This window comes from Stegodyphus dumicola, chromosome 8, assembly GCF_044657685.1.
Source record: "Stegodyphus dumicola isolate Sdum_Otavi_A_Nest chromosome 8, ASM4465768v1".
Classification (NCBI taxonomy): Eukaryota; Metazoa; Arthropoda; class Arachnida; order Araneae; family Eresidae; genus Stegodyphus; species Stegodyphus dumicola.
This window is the reverse complement of record NC_140775.1, coordinates 63,909,816-63,931,205: the sequence shown is the minus strand read 5'-3', so window position 1 is coordinate 63,931,205 and position 21,390 is coordinate 63,909,816. Positions and strand designations below refer to the sequence as shown.

Sequence of the window (21,390 nt, the reverse complement as noted above, 5' to 3'; positions counted from 1 at the left end):
AAGTGTTGGGAAAAAGTGTGCAAGTATATGGTAAATGATGGACAAATACTTTTAGTGGTTTCAGTACTTTAACATGGAAACGTTAGCTTAAAAAACTTCACTTAGTCCTTTTTTTTTTTTTTTTCTGTGTGAAGAATGTTAATTTGGTGTTATAATAATTAATGACTTTTGTAATTCTATAACTAAAAATTTCATTCATTTCTGATATTGATTTTCTCTCATAGACAAAACCCACTGGACTTGTAGAAGGAAAACAGCTAATTCAAGATACTCCAATTTATTGCTTCAATTGTGGGCATCAAGGACATTTTGGTGCTGTATGTACTTTTCCTTTAATTTAGCTTATGTTGTTGAGTCTAGTTGAAATATATTATTTTTGCATTAAATTTTTTTAATTTGTAATTTAAATTCTTGGCCAAGGGAATAAATTTTTGCTATGAACAAGCTTATTTTAGAATGATCCCACAATATTATATTCTGTATATATGTTTTTGTTGCACATTGGAATTTCTATTCAACTTGTAAATTTATTTTTTGTCAGAGACATTTGGTTGTTGATTTTTTTTTTTTTCGTAGTCAGTTTTTGTTTAAATTTTCATTGTTACTTCCTTGTATGAAGTAAAGGGTGTATTGTAGTCGCGAAAATTTTCGGGTGTCATATTTCAACAAAAATGTACATTTTGACTGCCATCAAATGCAATTGAACGATGTTTTTGCCTGTATGTAAGGACAGAAAAAAGGATTCTTTTTCCCCAAAACGGGTTGCAAAAAGGATTAAAATAAATTTTAAAGAGATATTTTTGGTGATGTATATATGTATTTTGCATAACTCAAAATCAAGTAGCCTCAGAATGTTGAAATTTTGTATATAGGGCTGTTTTAGTAGTTGTACACCTCCCTTTTTGGTTGCCATCGGCCGCACCTAAAATAAATATATATATATATATACACACACACTCTGTTACTCAGCTCTGTGAGCACTTTTTTTTTATTCTTATATGTTGGTAAATTGTGCATTTTTTTGCTTTAAAAATGATTGAATTATGTTGTTCTTATCATCCAGTTAAGACTTGTATGCCTTCAGTTAATCTACGAGCAATAGTTGTAGAATTGTCAACAATTTAAATGTTGTTCAAGTGCTGCTAAGCCTATGTTTTTACCATAACAGCCATATGTTGAAACTTAGCAGAATAGTGAATCAGTTTTTGCGCCTTTAGTGTCTTTTTGCCGAGTGGGATCAAAAGGAAACCGAAAGTGTGCACCGAAAAAGCTGCCATTTTGCCCGTTGGCTGAATTGCTTGTTTTTGTATTAGCCCAAAGCGGCAATTTGTCCAGAAGGGCTATTAATTTTGTTTTGGCATTTTGCATCGATTCACTTTTGAAATTGTTAAAATAAAATTATCTTGCATTTGGAATCGTCTGATATCTTTTTCCCAGCAGGCCTTGCAATAAATGTTTATGTAAACAAATATTTAGAATTCGAAATGTCACGGATATGCTTGCTAGGTTAGTTCATTTCTTCCTTCAGATTACCTGATCGATTATACTTGGATTATATTTCAGTCTAATATGTTTATGTGTGAGATGTGTTGTGAATAAAAATAAGAAAAACTTGGACAACATAGTCTTCATACGTAAAGCACATTTATTCTTGGTACTTTTCCATTTTGCTGGCGCAGGAGATAAAGTCGCCAAAAATGGTGCAACCAATGTCAAATGGAATATTGTTGCTGATTACCTTTTGAACTTAATTTTTAAAACAAGTCATAGCCATTTCTTATCAGATTGATTGTTTTTTTCAATACTGGCATACAATTACATAAAATTTTTATGAGATAGTTCAATTTTATGCCCTAAGGCCATTCGTGGTAATTAAGTCAATTAGGATGCAATCACATTGCTCATCCGAAGGCGAAAATATAGAAAAGACACAGTCAAGGGTTAAATTCATTAATTCTAATGAGAATGCACTAGTGAAGACTGCAGTTTTACATAATTTCTGAGTAAGCTATTCATACGAATTGAAATAATTCTTGCATTTAAACTTGTATTCTATATTAAGATTTAACTTTAAATTAATGTAGATAATTACTGAGAGAATTAGATTTTTGTAGTGCAGTTTATGTCAGATGAGATCACTAGGGGTTACGTGATATTAACCGGCGATTCAGGGTGTTGTACCATGAAAGCATAGTAAATTCTTAAATGAATGTCTTTTTACACAATTGTAAATGATATTAAAATGTTTATGCCTTCAAAATAAAAAATTCTTAGAACTAACATTTTTTATGTGTATACTGTCTGTTGTTGCCAATAAGGTCTGATTGGCGAGATTTGCGCCGGCGAAATGGAAAGGACCTTATTCTTTAGTGTGATTTAACATTATTATTATTATTTTTGATATTGTCGCTGAATTGAATTTTATGGTTTAAGTGCAAAGAACATGATATTTAATAAATAAAGGTAACACACAAAATGTTAAAAAAAAGGACTTTTGGGCATAATATAAAATCTGTAAATGCAGATTTTTTTTCATATTTTTCTATATTTTAAATTTTTAATAAAGATATTTGAGGTTTTATGTATTTTTGCTTTTTCGTGAAGTGAGAACTGAATTAATTGAATGAGAAATTTATCCCTAATAAAATTCGAGGAAATTTAAATAACATGCAGCAAAAGATGCATAAAATTTAATATTCTGTACAAGGAAGTCATTTGGTGTACACATCAGGTTTTTTAAGAATTGTGATAATTATTTGCATTACAGTATGTATATATCAATGCAACTGCTTAGCACAATCTGAAGGGTTTTTTTAATAGATGAAAGGTAAAAATTACTTATCGGGTGCAAGTTTGGGAATTTTGCGCCTCCCCTTTTTTTATATTTCCAGACTGTTGATATTTATTGTAAATCGGCAGACATTATCAACATATCAAAACGAAACACACTATAAATATTTTAAATGCAAATTTTATTTATTAAATTAGAATTATGTGATCTATAAAAAAATAAACACTTTTTCCATGAAATCCTTCTCTAATTTTTAGCATTGTTCTCCCGATGTACACAGCATTCTATTTTGATCTAAAAGAGTCAGAGATTTGCCCAAACTTGACACTACACACCACTTATTTACCAAACACATCTCCTGGTTGTTTTCTTTAGGGATTTCATGGCAAAATACATTTTCATGCAGAAATTTTAACACAGTTTCTTTCATTCTTGGTATATTCATTCCCCAAGCGATATTTTATAATTATGATATTATATAGTTGTATTATTTTCTAATTATTTAAGTTTATGGAGGGAGAATATCACAATTTGTGTATAAAAACTGTTGAAGCTTGGAATACAACAAAAACCCATATGAAAATAGTGACTCTGTTTGACTGAAGGATTGTTATGCCAGATTTTGACACATTATAAAAATTTGCCACTTCTTCAAAATTTGTTGCAATAATATGCAAGTGCCTGTATTACTTAAACCTCCGAAGGTTTTGAAAGAGATAAGGTATTGTTTTGTAAAGCTTCAGCAGCTTTGTCAATGGAGCTTTTGGAAAGTGTGGAATGTTTTATTTACTGAACCCACCGAAAGCGTTAAGCAGTTTTTCTCTACCTCCCACACCTGCAGAGAATGATACAGATGAACTAATTAGTGTCGGCTGTAAAAATATCAATCACTGTCATAACTTTACCCTTCAGGAGTTATGAAGAAGTAGAGCGCTTCGAAAGTTATCTGACTTGTAACAGTAATTGTTCGCTTTATGTTATGGATTTTATTATCAAATAAAAATTTTGAGGGAAACTGAAAATCAAGACCTTGAAAGAAAAAAATTATAAATGTTTAATTTTTTTGTGTCCATAAACCTCCATTTTTATGTATGTATATATATATATATATATATACATGTGTGTGTGCGTGTTTATATATATATATATATTTAAATTTTTATGGACAATGAATGTGCATACGGCCGTAATATCAAAATATTTTTATGTTTCTAATACCCCTTCACTTTAGTTGTTGAATTTACCTCTTATATAAGATGGCTTGCCTAGGATAAAAGGAATGTTTTCTCGCTGAAGCAATATGATTTTCGATAGTTCCCAAGATAGTTTCCTTTTTTCAATAAAATAAAATAGAAAATTTCTTATTCTATTTCCAACTTTTTTTTATAAATTTTATTTTGTATTTTTGATCCAGAGTTTATTTGAAGCTACGGATATAAATAATATTCCACAGTTTATTTGATATAATGACAGAACTAATTAACTGAATATGAAGTAAAAAACTTGTTTATTTGCTAATCATAATTACAGACCTCTAAGTTTTTGTCATGGAATTTTCCTCTTTTGTGTATAGCCATAAGTAAGGAAAGCTGCGAGTTTATTAATTGTGCCATAATGATACTGTTTTCTTTAAAATCTAAGAAAATATCAGTATATTTTACTATTCAACTACTTATTTTTGAGGGGTGGCTAAGAGCAAATAAACAGGTGCCCTTCGAAATCTTTGTGTTGAAAAAATATAAGAGCATTAATGAAAAAAAGACATCAGATTTTTATGGATTGATTCGCATGGTTTTATTAATCTCTATTCCTATAATTCTTTCTCTTTCTATATACTTGTATATAGAAAGAAACAGAGACACTAGTCTAATGCTCATGATGCTTACTTATTTTTTTAATTTTATTTAATTTGATTATGGCAAAACCCTCAAAGGTTATCTGCCTAAGGGTAGGGATGTCTTCATGGAGGAATTTCTGAGGGAAACTGTTTCGTATACGCGTTACACGTGGGGAAATTAAAAACGGCTACGCAGTGAGCTCTTTTGTTGAAAATCGAATCCTGGGCCGAATTATCAGTGTTCAGAGACTTTATTGCTCGTTCACTGATGAGCCAACACTCTTGATGCGTTTTATGGAATATAAGTTTTGTATGTGCAGTCGGAAAATTGAAAATATTTTGTTCAAAATATTATAGCTAAATAGAGGTAATGCATAGTTTTACTAAACATTTTCTATCAGTATTACTTTCAATGTAAGTTACCTAATACAGAAACATAAAGTTTTATAAATATTTTATAAATATTGGTTTTCGATATAATGAATTAAGATTTCCCAGAATTCAATACATTTTTAAATTTTATTTTTCAGTATAATAATATGCAGTTATTTTTAAAGGGTGTAAATGGTGAAAGTTTGGAGATATGAAAAGAAAAAAAAAATTGTTTGCACTCAAAAAAATGCAAATGATAACAGATTTTAAAATAAAATTGTGTAGAACTGATCATGATTAAATTAAACTTCCTTCAGTTAAGTTTTTCTCAAAAATACTTATGTTTTAATATACATGCTTAAAGTGCGAATATCAGAAATTATATAAAACATGCACTGAAGTAGAAGTAAGCTTTGCAACAGAAATTCAACTAATTTCAACAAATACCCGGAGTAATATGATCACAATCTATCCGAATATTTAAGAAAGTCTGGGCAACAGGTTTGCCTCCTAGAGGCTCATATTTATTTATTACTATGCACATGTGTGACTGCTATTTTTTTATACAGATAATGTTTTGCCCATCTAGGGTTTGAAAAAAAAATTAAAGATTTTAATTTCCATATAACAAAATACAAAATAGACATTCTAAGGCAAAACTGAAGTGTGAAAGCCTTTTTATTCACCAAAATGCACAATATATTTCTACTTCAACTAGAAGAAACAAATTTAAGTTTTGTTCACATTGTTGTCTGGTTCAGTTAGAAATAAATATATAATCTTTTTTTTTTTTTTTTTTTCTTTTTCTCCTCTAAGAAACTAAAATTCAACAAGTTTTCAAATTTTTTTTTTACAAAACAAAATGCATAATTTATTCATTTTCAACTAAAAATAGGTTATACTATTTAGATATCGCAGAACATAGGAAAGCTATTTATTGTAAACATGTCAGGGCTGCCATCGTGAAGGGCAATTTCTAAGGGAAACTGACTTTGCTCAAAAGACCTATGATATAGTCATCTCATTTTCCTATCTTCAAACCTAAATCAAACTATCAGCAAGTGTTTTATCATTTGGCTATTAGCAAAGTTCAACTAGACGAAACCGATTAAAAAATTTTATTCACATACAGTACTAAACTCAACAACCACAATAACAGAATTCTAGTCTTACTATATTTCTTGTAGTCTATAGTTAGCTAATTTTAATGCAATTAGCAGGTAATATCGAACAGAAAGAGATAGTAGTTATATAGATCCAGGGGTTACAGACTCGTGGATAGCGTCTTTTTCATCAAAGATACCATATATAATACGTGGATAACCACGCACATTGCCTTTCATTCTTATCGCCCCTCCTCTAATTTTCAGCGCATATCATGTTCTTTTTTCTAGTCATTTTACATTACAGCTTCTTTACAACATGTACCCTGTTTAAAAATACTTGATCTGTTTTCAGAAATAGAAGCTAAACTTTTCTCAGTATCATAGAAGAAAGATGTTCAACAGAATATAAGAACGCATTTCTGTGAATACAATTCTGTAGGAATATCTTCTGCAAAATGCTTCAATTTTATAATAAATATGTGCATAATATATACAAAATTTAAGAACGGATTTTATGATTATATATATATATAAACATTGAATGATTTAAAATTCACTTAGTTCGAAAACAAATTTTTCTAAATCGTAGTTTTTTTTTTAACCCCAAAGGGGCGCTAGGACAGATGGGCTACTCAAAATGACATTTTATAGCATTTCACTATAAACGGCGAATCAACTTTAAAATTGTTGCCACCAAATATTATTGTTCTTTATAGTAATAAAAGAAATGAAATAATTAAGAAGTTTCATGAATTACATTAACATTACTTTGTCTTGTATTATTAAAAATACAGTACCTAGAGCCATCAAATTTTGAATAACATAATCCTCCATTCGAATATGCACACTGGAAACTGGAATTTTTAAGTTCGAATTTGTTTTATTATCTTTTTCATATTTTGTAAAACTTTAACGAATTTTTTATTAGAAAACTTAAGAGTTTCAAAGCGAGCAGTGGTAACACTGTAAGGGATAAAACAGTTTTATCTCCAGCGTGCGAGACTGTTTATCAGAAGTTCTAAAAGTATGCTGTTTTTAAATATTTTATAATATTGCTGTTGAATTTGAATTTATGTGCTTATTGCAAAGAACATGGTATTTAATAAATAAAGGTAACACACAAAGCGTCAAAAAAGTCCCCTTGTGCGTAATATAAAATCTGAAAGCTTCTAGATTTTATTTTAATGTTTTTAATTTTATAATTCCTTTTTAAGGTCCGAATGAAAGTTAGTACAGAAGGGCTATTAGTTTTGAAACGGCATTTTGCGTCGAGTCACTTTTTAAACTGTTGCCAATAAATATTATTGCCCTATATTTATTTAAAGGAACTAAATAATGAGAATCTACATGAACGTATGTATGTTTTTCGCATTGTGGAAAAACATTACCTAGAGTCATCACATTTTGGATCACATAGTCCTCCTTCCAAACAGGACACTTGGAAGCCCGAATTTGGAATCTGGAATTTGTTATTATTGTCTATTTCATATTCTGTATAACTTTAATGGATTTTTGACTAAAAATCTTAACAGTTTCAAAGCGAGAAATGGCAACACTGTCAGGAATAAAACATTTTTGTCTACAGCCTGCAAGCCTGTGTATCGGAAATTCTAATGGTATGCTATTTGTAAATATTTTTAGGCCAATGTGGCGTCAGCCCAAATGCTCTCGAAACATGTATGTGTCTGTAAATGAAAAAAATTGCCCATTTGGACCTAATATAAATATAAAATAAAAGCATATATATATATAAATATAGCAATAATATTTTTTTTTCATTTTTTATTTATTTTTTGGGTACTGATTCCATTATTCACATGTTCTGACGTCACTCTGGCTGCACCTGCACACCTCCTTCTTCCACATTTCCTTGTTCCAACCATGTTCGCCATAGCCGATGCACCGTGCTCTCATCCATGTGGGTATCAGCTGCGATTTGACATAAGGACCAACCCACCCTTCTCAGTCCGATCACTATACCCCTCGTAAAACCATCTGTCTGCTGGAAGTGCCTTTGTTGACAGCATCCTGGCATTCTCTTCTATTACACGTATCCTCTGGGACAAAAACCAACTTTCTTCGATAATTCGTCTGGCAGAAATAACGACACAAATATTGCCCATTCTGCACGTTTCTTCCCTTATATCTTACTTCACACGCATTGGAGAGCTGTGCATTTCACATCATTCACATAACTCAGTGACGTGCGTCTACTCGAAAATTTGCATAAATTTCTGACCACTCCTTCTTGGTGTTGCATTTTCAATGTCAAGCAATATTGACCTTTTTAGTAAAACCCCAATCATAAGTATTAACTAATGAATTTAAAAATAAATGATAATCAGTACCTAATTTAACATAGCTCATCAGTCCTTAGTCGTAAATAACGTCCATTAGAAGCCGAGCAGTAATGTCACTGAACACCAGTAGTTTGAGTTCTCCCCACATGTAACAGGAATACGAGCCAGTTTTCTTTAAAAGTCTTTCAAAAATGCATTGCTTCCAATACAGAGACAGCCCTTCTTTGTTTTAATTAATCAACCGTAGTCGTAAATAACAAATTGTTTTCCCTCCGAAAGTTAAAGTTGTCTATCTTTAACTGAGCATCTAACTGTGTCATTTCAAATCTTGATGTAGACAAAGAATCGGAAATTCTTATTTCCTTTTTTGAAATTTTTTGTATCACCCAGATCATCATCAAATTTTTTCAATCTTTGTATAATGGTTGCGATGATTTTATAACAAGCTATTTACATTTTTCTTTCACTAACAGCTATTTTTCATAAATGTTTACTCTTACTTGCTGAGAATTTTATGTTCCAACCGTATTGAAATTTGGAAATAAACACATCTTCATAACAGTAAAATATTCATAATCAAATATCATTTGGACATTTTTATTCGATAACACTTTCAGTAAAACGGACGTATTTTCCTTAGGGTAAAAAATACATCATACGATTTCATGTACTTCCAGTACTTTATTTTATCAACGCTAAAAAGCAATTTCATCAAATATGATATTATTTCTGAATGATTTTCATATCATGCCTAGAAAATTTCTCAGTAGTTCGTTTTAGACGAGAAATCAGAAGAGTAAAATGAATTTTTTTTTTAAGGAAACACATCTTGTCCTCATATTTCAATAATAAAATGTCCATACTTCACATTCACACAACCAAATGAATTTGGATGCAAACATATAAATGATACATTAGTTTAAAATGGAATTATACGATTTGAACTCTTTCAAAAAGCTCATTTTTATTTCAGAACAATTATTCAAAATATATATATTGAAGTAACTGTTTTTGTGAATTTTTATAGTAATTTTAAAAAATATAGTAATTTTAATCAATTTGCACTGCTAAAATAAAACTTGTATCCATTTTCTCTGTTTCTACAGTCATTGTAAGATACCTGTTTAAGTATTTATTTTATTTTAAAAGAAATTATTTGTACATTAGGTGATGCTAAATTCTTTAAAAGGTATTCATGTGGGTTCCATGCAAATTGCATTTACTTTTTCAGAAGAAATTTTGTTTCGCAAATTTTTTGCATACACAAAGGTTTTCATTGAAGGCTTTCCAGTATTTTCCAGTTTCAGCACGAAAATCACCCTTAGGTCAGGAGATGGTACAATTGGTTTTGATGTTTTTATTTATGACCCTCCCATTGTAACATCTTTCTCTCTAACGATTGCTGTTTCCCCACTACCAATTAAGCGCAACAGGAGGTCGAGGGAACGACAGTACAGAATATTCCATCCTCAACGATTTCGAGGGGGAAAATGTGAGGCAAAAACCATCTTTGCGGAAAAATCCGTCTGTAACGCTTAGAGGGTTAAGATTTACTGTATTTTTTTACTTCCTTGAACAAATTAAAGGAAGTATTATAATTGAAAAAAATTTCGGGTGTCATATTTCAACAAAAGTATCCATTTTGACTGCACTAGTATCCATTTAGATGCTGTTTTTGCATTATGTCTGTACGTAGAGACAAAATAATGGACTGTTTTTTCCAAGACAGATTCTAAAATCGATTCAGAAGGGATTTTTAGTAACATATGTATGTATCTCGCATTACTCAAAAAACGTTTAGCCATAGGAGGTTGAAATTTTGTGAATGGGACTGCTGTAACACGTAGTCGTGCACCTCCCTTTCTTGTTGCAACCAGTTGCACCATATATATATATAGAAAAACACATTCTCTTACCCAGCTCAGTGAACTCTGTGTTTTTCTTAAATGTTTGTAAAATGTGCATTTTTTTTTTTTTTTTTTTTTTGCTTTAAAAATAATTGAATTATGCTTTTCTTATATTACAGTTAAGGTTTTTGTAGCTTAATTAAATTTGCATGCAATAGTTGTAGAATTATTAACAATTTAAAAGTTTAACGGTGCTAGGCCTAATAAAACCTCCACTTGTTCACATTTGAAACTCTTGTAATGAATTATGTCAGTTGGTGCACCAACTTCAGTGTCTTTTTGCACAGTGGGCTCAAATGTTACCTTTCCATTATGTGCACCAAAAAATTTGTCTTTTTACCCATTGGCCGCATTGCTTGTTTTTGCATACAAATTCTACTAATTTTAGTTAAAATTTTTTATCCTGTTTTTAACTTTGTTTGGTGCTTTAGATTTTTCTGTGTTTGAAGGTGTTTTGAGCTTTTATGTATTTTTACCTAGCATCAAAATGAGAACTGAATTGATTAAATGAGAAATATATCTGTAATGAAATTCGAGAAAATAAGTTTAAAATAAGTGCAGCAAAAAATATGTATAATTTAATGGGCTGTACAAAGAAATCATAACCACATCAGGTATTTAATATTAATGAACATTTAAAAAAATTTTCTTTTTCCTTAACAGTTTTTGTCCATTAAATTGAATCAATGATCTAGCTGACATAACATCTTCGTCTTCGTTTCAAAATAATGCACATTTTCTAAACTTTGATTAGCTTTTCATGTGCACTGTGCAGGGTTTTATTTATTACGTTTTGTTGTTTAATGTGGGAGCAATGAACCCTTACATTAAACATAAAATAATGCATGGGTAATAGTTAATAAGATGATGATTATAGGCTTTAGCTGTGCTTAGACATCCTGCACCTGCATAATTGTTGCTGATTTTTCATGGGTTATACTTCAGACTAATCTAATTAGACTAAAATGCTACACTTTGTGATTTTGTGGAATTGATTGCACTCTGTGCCAACGCACAAATTTGTATTAGAAATGCAAATTAAAAAAGTGTCGAATTATAAATCTTTTATTGTGAATCATTACTGATTTAAAACCATTTTTGGTACTACATATTATTAAGCCCTATTTTAAGTCAGCATATTGGCATCAGGATTATTACTAAGTTCATGTGTTCTTCTAATGACATTTTTTGCAGTGGCTTTTAATGCAGCATCAGAAGCATTTTCTCATCCCAAGGTTTTTCCACCTCATAAGTTCCTCAAGGTAAGACTCAGGATGATGGAGAAATGTGCATTGCTAGTTTTTATTCTGCCACTTATTAGAGTGCCGTAGTCTTTCAACATTTTATATGTGAGTGTCTGTTATTGGATAAACAAAATTAAATTTATGATTCCCAGTAAAATGTTTATAATCTGCTTTTTACTTTTCCCACTGTTTTATATGCTCAGCAATAGTCCGAATAAACTGTTGTAAATTTTGCCCTGGGTATTGATATTTTTTCCCTTATCTTTTAGCAGCTTTATTGAGAATTAAACAATTTCCTGGCATAAGCCAGCAAATATCTAGTATTGTGGAACCCTGATTAAACAGTTTTTCATTTATAGCCATAATTTTTTCAGAGCCACATATTTAGATATCTGTTTATCCGATTTCATGTAGAGAATCCATCTCCGTTGTAAAACTATTCCAGTCAATAGCTGTATTTCCATAAAGGCTGAACTGCTTCTCTCACAATGTAATTGATGTCAATTTCTCTACCCAAGAATAGATAAATCATTGCACTGTTACAAACAATATTCTGAAGCCACTGAATCAGTTGTCAAAACGTATGCTTTTCCTTTATTTACAGCTTTCATGTTGCTCCTCCAAATGCTTTTATTGATCTCTAGTTTTATTTAATGGCATTACAGATAAAATTCGGCTTTATTGAGAAAAGATGTGGTATTTTGTTCATTTCTTGGAAAATCAAACATTTAAAATAATTTTTGAAAAACGATTATATATTAACACACAGTTCTTCTCATCATGAAAGAATTATGAGTGATCATAAATAGTTAGTATTTATATGAAAAAGCAAAATAAGTTAATATATGGTTTACTAGGACCTGTTTTTTTCGCAAGCAATCTGTAAATGATTATGGTTATGACTGCCAGCCATTTGATGAAAGTTTGCATTGCTGATTTATTTATAATCTTAGCACCATAACAATAAAGAAGTGTTTTTTTTTTTTTTTTTTGGTAGAAATTGTCATTCTTCCCCCCAAAACAGTCATATAAAATGAGATATCATTCAAACCTCATGTTTCGTCATTCAGGTCTTTTCTTTTCGCATGGTTTTAGATATCTTGCTTTTCCTTTTAGCCTCCTTTTTTATTTTTTATTTCTTTTTATTTCTTTTTATTTTGGTGCATGGCTTTGTTGTAGTCTTTGAACATGCATGTATTAGTTTTATTATGAGAGAGATTATTTGTTTTCATGAAATGTCCAGATTTTTTTTTTTTTTAATGTATGTATGTTTATAGCTGCACATGCTTGTAAAAAAAATGAAATTCTAATCAGTGTTGAATATATTTGATATAAATTTGAAGCAAAACTGAAATGTAATAATGAGTAATTATTAATTTGACTACCATAATCATAATTATTTATTTCAGGAATGCACAGAACCCCGTATGTGCCTGTATTCAAGTTCTTTTCCTACTTGGCCATCTGTGGTATATTATAGAGATCCAAATGAAACGTATCAGAATCTTAAAGAAAATATGAGTTCAGAACAACCACAAGTGCAAAATCTCTCTCTGAATGAATTTTATATGAATAGAATGAAAGAAATGGCAAGAATAAAAAACAAAAGGAAAAAACAAAGACGTATGTTTTTTGATTTCATAAAATATATATTAATATTATCTAGTTTTTTTATTTACCACTTTAATGAAGCATATTATACATGACTTTCCAAACTACAGATTTTTGTCATTCATTATGATAAAATACTCAGAGCCCATCTACCTCTGTAAGCTACGTATAAAGGATTATCTTTATGAAGGATTGTAAAAAATGGGGGGACTCGTATTCATGTTACACATAGGAGGACTTATAAAGCTCATGCAGCTGGAAACTACTCTTTCATGAATTTTAGTGAAGCTAATAGATAGATCTGTTAAGTTGAAAAGAAATGCTTTCAACAGAATACAGATGTTGTTTGCACATTTTTTAGGTAATTTAGCTTTGCTGTAAAAAAAAAAAAAAAAAAAAAAAAAAAAAAAAAAAAAATTGTTTTTTACCTGCAACTATGTTTTTAACCCTTTGTGGCTCAGTGTTCCACTACATGGAGCACCCAAATTGAATCGCTTCTGAAACCTTTAAATTCAACCATAAATAAATAAAAATGCCTTTATAATATACTTTGAAATTTTCTTTTTAAACAGTAGATAGCAACATATCAGAAGGAGAAACAGAATTTTCATTTATTATGTGTTATTAAAATCCACTTTTTTTTTAAGTAATTTTCTCTATACTTTTAATGATATAAAAAACTTTATTTGGAAAAAAAAATTAGGCATAATTTTGCTGGCTGTACTCTAAATTATTTGTTCTATATATATTTTTTTTAATCTTTCATACAAAAACCATACGCAGAATCATTGAATAAAACAGGGTGTTCCATTAACGGGAACACTGCGCCTTTAACGATCTCATGCTGTTACGAATCAGAACATCTGTGCTTAGGAGAGAATATCCGTTGTTTTGGGAAGGAATGAATTCCAACAAAGAAGTATTGAGTGGTGAGGTGTGTTTTGTGTTATGAAAGCCTTAATATTGGCATAGTATCAATATAGTTAAATTAAAAAATTTTAATTCAAACCTTATCCCTGTACCACTCTATGTTATATTGCAATATCAGGGGTAAGTTATAATTTGTGACTTTCAACTTGAGACAGTATTCTAGTTGTTCAGTTATTAAACAACTTTGTGGACTCAAAATATTTTTCATACCAGAAAAGATTTGTTCACATAAATATGTAGAACCAAGAGTGTAAAGCAGAACACAGGCAATTTTCTTCAAACATTTAAACTCTCCTCTGCCAGTTACATCCAGTAATTTAAAATAGCTATAGATTTATTGTTAGAGTTATCATCTAGATTTTTTCGTAATTCCGTAAATTTTGATTTCCTTAATCGGCGTAGGTTTGAAGTTTATCTTTGTCTGTAGTTGATGTATTTGCAAGTGCTTTAACATTTGGGAAGTATTTGTAGGTACTAGTATAAATATCATGGGAAAATATATTTAATTTTGTAACAAAGACTTTCTAATATTCAAAAGGTTCAAGCACTGTTTGGCCCTTTCCTTGCAATCCTTAATCCATTGAGATATTTAGTTATATCAGCCAGAAACATCAGTTTTTATAACCATTCTTTATCATTCAATTTGGGAAAATTTCATTTCTTCTCATTAAGAAAAAATTTAGTGCCCCATGCATGACAAAAACTTATGCAAGACATTACTTCAACTAACCCAACACACTTGGCTGTATAAGGGGAGATAAACATATTCACAATCCATTTCTTATAAAAGAGATTTAAATTTCCTGTGTACCAGTGAAGAATGAGATACTACGAAACTGACTATTTTAATAACAGTGTTCACTACAGAAATTAAGCGCTGAGACTGAATTTTGGCAGCTTTGGCAATTAAACTTCCTTGGTGTATTATTCAATAGAAGTTCAATATCTTATTTCCAGTATGATTTTCAAGAAGTTTGATAAATATCTTTTCCTTGGCAACCATTGCAGGATTGTCATTAGTAGTTTCACAAAATATTTTATTTATATTAATGATTTTACTTTGAAAGTAATTTATTAAATGAAGAAAGAATATCCCGTCTCTTAGTTGTCTCAGACAGAGGAATTAAGCTGCATAGTTCTTCATAAACTTTATCTTTTATCACAATATTGTGCAATTACTGCAAGGGGCATGAGGTTTGAATCCCGTGAACGGGCTGGCTGCATCGGCGTTTTCGTGGTTTTCCCCATGTGTAACGTGTATACGAGCTAGTTTCCCTTAGAGAGTCCTCCACGAAGGCATCCCTCCCTTTAGGCAGATAGCCCTCGTGTGCTTTGCCATAATTGAATATCCTAATCCTAATGGAAGATTCACAACAACAACCACATCGGTACTTTCATCAAGAGCAATGCCAAATGCAACAGTTTCTTGTAATCTATAATTCTGTTTTGTTGTTACATTTTTTGCCATTTGAATTATTTGTCTTTTAGTAGCTCACACAGAAGCTGATATTTCTTGAAATTGGGATAATTTTGTTTGTAGATTTGGTAAATTGCTGAACAATATTTTAGTGCTTTTTAAAAGTGTGTCCTTTACAGTGTTGCCATCCATGAAAGATTTGCCATTGGCAGCTACACAGTGGGCAATTATAAAGCTGTGTTTGTTCACTTAATGTTTGATACAAAATGTAACTTGCTTTTTATATTCGGTAACAGCTCTTTTTATAATTTCACATTTCTCATCGGAATTCTGAAATGTGGTTTGAAAATATCTTTGTACACTTGACATGCGACATACGATGCTTTCGCGGCATACCACACGCACAGCATCCTTTTGTTGTATGAATCCATATTCATTTGTTTGAGAACCTTGAAGAACATGAGCTCAAGCTTTCTGTTTTTAGTGACCATTTGATTAAATATGTATGTATGAACCGTCACAATAATTAAACAAATAAAATGCAAAGTTTTCATGATAAAACTAAAAACATGTTGTAAAGTTAAAAATAACCTGTAGTGCACGATGTGCATCAAACTAAATTCTACTTTCCACTGAAATCAGGCTCAATATTCGTGGATCTGTGCAATGAACTGAACAAACAGAGAGAAAACACATGAGGTGGGATGGCGCAGAGAGGAGAGATAGGACAATTTATCTTTATCTGAAAACTTTGGTGTGTGGGAGTGGTGCATAGGGTCACTAAGAATTGTACCGTGTTGTGCCATAGGTTGCCAATGTCTGATACAGAGCATACAGCATTATTGTAATGCACATAATTGCACATAAATAACTTAAAAGATTTGGTAAAGAGTATGAAATAAAAGTTTTAAAAAATGTGTTTTATTAGATTTATGGATTTTTTATTTTTGTATTATTATTTATAATCTTACAAATATAAGCAAGTTTTCAGAAGCAAAATTATAGATTATAATTGCCCAGTAGTTTTTTAATTTTAATTATTATGGTGGCTGTGTTTAATGCAATGATGCAATTTTTTAAAAATATTTAACATAAAATTACTTAATTCTTAAATTATCTTGTTCAAAAGTATCCAACATATTTCTTGTTTTCCATTATAAGTTCCATTTCCATAGTTTTCAGCACTTGACTGATTTCACTAGGCAAGAGAGGAAAAATTTAATAATGTTGGTTCAGCAGCAACTTTTATTTTGAGATATTATCGGATGACTTTTAAATTACAAAACTTAACATATCCATGTATTTTGAATAAAACTCATGACTTGAACATTTTCCTTCAGTGCAATCAACTGTTACATCATAATATCAAGATGAGGTAAATTGCTGTTCACCAGTTCTATGAGCCATGCTGTTGCATTCAAATTTTCATTGTCTTAGAAGCAAACTTTAAAACCTTCTTTTAAATTTGCAAGTGGCTTGTATATCATGTAACATATTCTGAGGAAATACAGTCCTTTTCAATAATGGACAAACACATCAAAGTATCAGAGTTATCAAATTGTTCCTGATTTAGAGTTATCAAATTGTTAAACAAGTTGATTTAAAAGCAAAAAACAAAGATAATTGTTCCGCTTTCAATGCAGTTTGTTTTATATGGTATTGAACAATATATTTATATGGTATTGAATATATATAAGCCAAGTAGAATATATGTCTTTTGAATTTTAATTATTGTATTGCCATAGAATTTTCAACTTGAAAAATTTTTACTGCAGTGCAGTATTAAGAATGTGTATACGAGGGCAATCCCAAAAAAAAGGTCTCCTATTTTTTGGGGACGTACAAAAAGTTTTAATATGGTTGTTGGCAACACTGTTTGTGAGTGGTGGCTTCTCCGCTACCGCATAAGCACGCAGGCGCTTCGCTCGGATGCTCAGTCTTGGCTTGGCAGCCATTCGAAATGGAGCTCCCGATAAACGTTGCCACGAAGTGCGCGCAGTTATTTGATTTTTGAACGCAAAAGGCGTTAAACCAGTTGAAATTCACCGCCTATTGACGGAAGTGTATGGACAGTCGTGCATGGATGTCAAAAACGTTCGCAAGTGGTGTAGAGAGTTTACAGCAGGTCGTACTAAAATTCATGAGGAAGAAAGGAGCGGCAGGCCGTCAATTGCCAACGAGACAATCGCGAAAGTTGAGAAACTCTTGCGTAAAGATCGGAGGATCGCTCTGGATGCTCTCTGCATTTTGGTTCCTGAGGTTTCCAGAAGCACCATCCACAGAATTTTAATTGAAAAGTAGCAATATTGGAAGGTGTGTGCAAGATGGGTGCCGCATATGCTGACAGAAGACCACAAACGGCAACGGGTTGATTCTTCCCGCAAATTTCTTTGCCGCTATGGAGACGAAAAGGAGAACTTCTTGGACTCGATTAACGCTTCCTGAAGAGCATGACGGCAAGCTGGTATGACATGGGCATTGTAAAACTGCCACAGCGTCTACAAAAATGCATCGACCGAAATGGCGATTATGTTGAAAAATACAGCATGCTTCAATCTTTAAAGTGATGTAGCAATTATAGAAAATAAACGGTTCTTTGTGTATCTAAAAATATAGGAGACCTTTTTTTTGGGATCGCCCTCGTAAAATGCTGCAAATAGTTACCCTTGGAGAGCCAATATACCTGTGTGAAGAAGCAAATTGTTGTAGCTTTCATCATTTTGCCTACACAATTGTGCAAAAAGATGCTCGCCAAAGCTTTAGCTTTAGCTTTGATGCATAGCTTTAAAACATTGTGAAGCTCTTCCTGAATATTTTTTGCAATTAAATGTTACCTGTGCAAAACACAATGTAACGTTCAAATATTAAGGTTCTTGTTTTTGAGCTATACTAAAGCATTGATATTTAAAGCTGTTGGTATACAATCACATAAAAGGTCACTAATACTAAACACAAGAATGCCACACTGTTAGAAAATATTTTCAACACAATGATATATCTTATCCTCTTGTGTATGGTTCGAGAGACTTTGTAGGAAAAAAAAAAAAAAAAAACTCCTCTATTATTCCTTGTTTAGCTTCACTATAATAATTCATGTACATCATTAAAATGTTGTTTCTTCTAAAAGTTGATTCATCCAGCTGTATGGCAAATTTATTTACCCTTAATTCAGAGATTGGTTGTTCAGTAGTTTCATCCATGTCGACTATACAACATTGAAGTATACTATTATTGAGTGGCAAATTTTGTAAAACTGGATGTAGATTCATTTTCATATATGTAATTATAACTTTCTATCTACTGACAATCATAAATTTTCGCCCACTGTATGTGGGTATCCTCATTGAGCACTTAAGTAAAAAATGATATATATAGCACTTAAATAAGAAATGATCTTTAAAACTTCAAATCCTCCTTCATAGTTTGTAGATGTCAATGGTATCGAAAATGATGATGAGAAAAAAGAGCTGAAAGCTAGTCAAGCAGGTCAAGAAGAAATGAAAAAGTTACTTGCATAATAGGAAACAAATTTGCGGCTTTGGAAGGCCGAATAGACACGATTGAAAATAAAGTTGGACAAATTGAAGAAAGAGTTTCTTCGGTAAAAGAACAAATTGAAGAATTTCTTATGTATAAGGACAAATACAGGAGAGATTTTCTGCCGTTGAACAACAAATTGCTGATAGGGTTACTGCAGCTGGCACAGAAGATGATACATTGAAGAAATTCATAGCGACGGCAGGGAACAACTCCGATGGTTTTAACCCTTTGACGGACGTGTGGTGGTCGCGGCCTGAAACCGCCAATTTTCACATTTTTTTCTCCTCTTCTTTCCGAAATTTTTGAGGGAAAATCAATTGATTACTGATCTTTTACCTCTAAATAACACAAAATGACTTCATAATCATACATGTTTTAAGTCTTAGTACTTCAAATCGACTGTCTTTTAAAATTCGTTTTTAATGAGACAAAATAACTTCCTTTTATTAATATAAACAACTTTAAATTTCAAAAGTTATTCATCATGCATCATGACTTCTTTTGTGAACAATTAAAATTGCAATAATTAAACTGCATATATAAAAAAAAAAAACCTATCTATATTTACGACATTTGCTTTGTGCTTTCAAGGCTTGACCACTGCGCCACTAGAGCATTGTGTCACAATCATCTAGAGGCTCGGTGGTAAATTTTTTCTGATGAGTTTGTAAAATAATGTAAAGAATTTACATATAATGCAATTCTTACATACATTTTTTTAAAGTCCGTAAATTTCATCATTTATTGGAAATGCGCACGGAAAAAGGTAAGTTTTTCCTGCTACCATCTCAGTAGGTTTTAAAGTCCTAGACACGTGCTGGTTTCACAGTGCGACCACCACCCACAGAACAATAGGCAAGAGTAAATTTTTTTAATTCATATATTACTTGTCTTTAGGGTCATAATATTCAATTTCTTGAGTTTTTAGTTAAAAATTTTATGAATGTAATATAGAGCGTGTCAAAGGGTTAAATTTTTACCCATGCCTGCTGATCCCTCTCTGAAGCTATCCACATATGATGGGAAGACCTGCTGGCAGGTGTGTAAGACACAATTTTCTATAGTGGCTAAAGCGAATGGATGGGATCCCTAAGCTAAGACCTGTTATCTCTCCGCTTCTCTGAGAGCAGATGCAACAAATATCCTTCAGACTCTTCCCGAAAACAAAAGGCTAGATTTCAAAGCTCTGTCCGGCGCATTGAAGCTGTGCTTTGAGAAGAAATGTTTAAAAGATTTCGGCAGGCTTGAATTAAAATCCATGAACAGAAGCCAATGTAAACACTCCAGGAGCTTACCATGGATGTTGAAAAGCTGTCCCACCACGCCTTTTCTGAGTGCCCGATAGAAACAAGGAAAATATTGTCCCTGCAATACTGTATTGATGTCATCCTGGATCCTGAAATGCTAAAAGCTGTACGAATGGCAGATGTCAAAGATTTGAAAAACACTCTAGTGTATGCCATGAAATTCAAGGCAGCCCAGCAAGCAACTCATAAAGACTGCCACCCACTGTTCATCAAGTCTCTGTTGAGTCACTGTTCATCTAGACTATTTAAGCAGACTACTCAATTCCCTGAGACGGAATATTAGTCACAAGAACCCAATCCTAAAGTGCTGAAGGGCATATACAAAGAAATTGCAGACCACTTTAGAGCATAAAAAATAAGACAGATTATTTAAACAGACAATTAAATGCCATGAGATGGAATAGGAGTGACAAGAAACCAAAGTGCTGTAACTGTGGAGCTGAAGGTCAAGTATGAAGAACTGCAGAACACCCTAGGGCACGGAAGGTAATACCATTTCTCAGCAACGACGCAGGAAACAAATTAATGACCATATCGCGTAGCAGAGTTTGAACAATAGTGAAAAAAACCTGTTTTAAAGCGCTCAAGATTTCTGCAGTGAGTGGAAACAGTAAGGAACTATTCATCAATGAGCACCTCGATGGAGTTCCTTCCAATATGATCATTGACACAGGAGCTAATGTTACCATCATTCGGAAAGATTTAGCTCAACAATTTAAAGGTAAACTCATTTGCATGCCATCCTGTGTTACCCTCCAGACTGCGTCTGATGATAAAATCGACATAGCTGGGAAGTTAAACATGAACATCATGTTTGGAAGTGCTGCCTACCATCATATGGCATATGTGGCAGATATTACAGATCCCAGATCCTTGCATACTCAGACCGGACTTTATAAGGAAATACAATTTTTCCTTAGACTTCAGAAACAATAAACTTCTTTCAGCATCAGAGGACATAACTATCCATCATCAGAAGTGTTTCTCACCTGAAAATGCCGACGCCTTGTCTGAAAAGCCCTGCTCAG

At 31.8% G+C, this 21,390-nt stretch overlaps 1 protein-coding gene across 1 annotated transcript in view; it reads left to right on the top strand.

Moving 5' to 3' along the window:
* Window positions 1-21,390, top strand: part of LOC118191461 (uncharacterized) — an 85,723-nt gene that overhangs the window by 57,007 nt on the left and 7,326 nt on the right. The window contains exons 6-7 of the mRNA XM_035362262.2: window positions 225-317; window positions 12,967-13,180. Coding sequence (XP_035218153.2) covers window positions 225-317; window positions 12,967-13,180 — 307 coding nt within the window. The remainder of the gene's footprint in view (window positions 1-224; window positions 318-12,966; window positions 13,181-21,390) is intronic.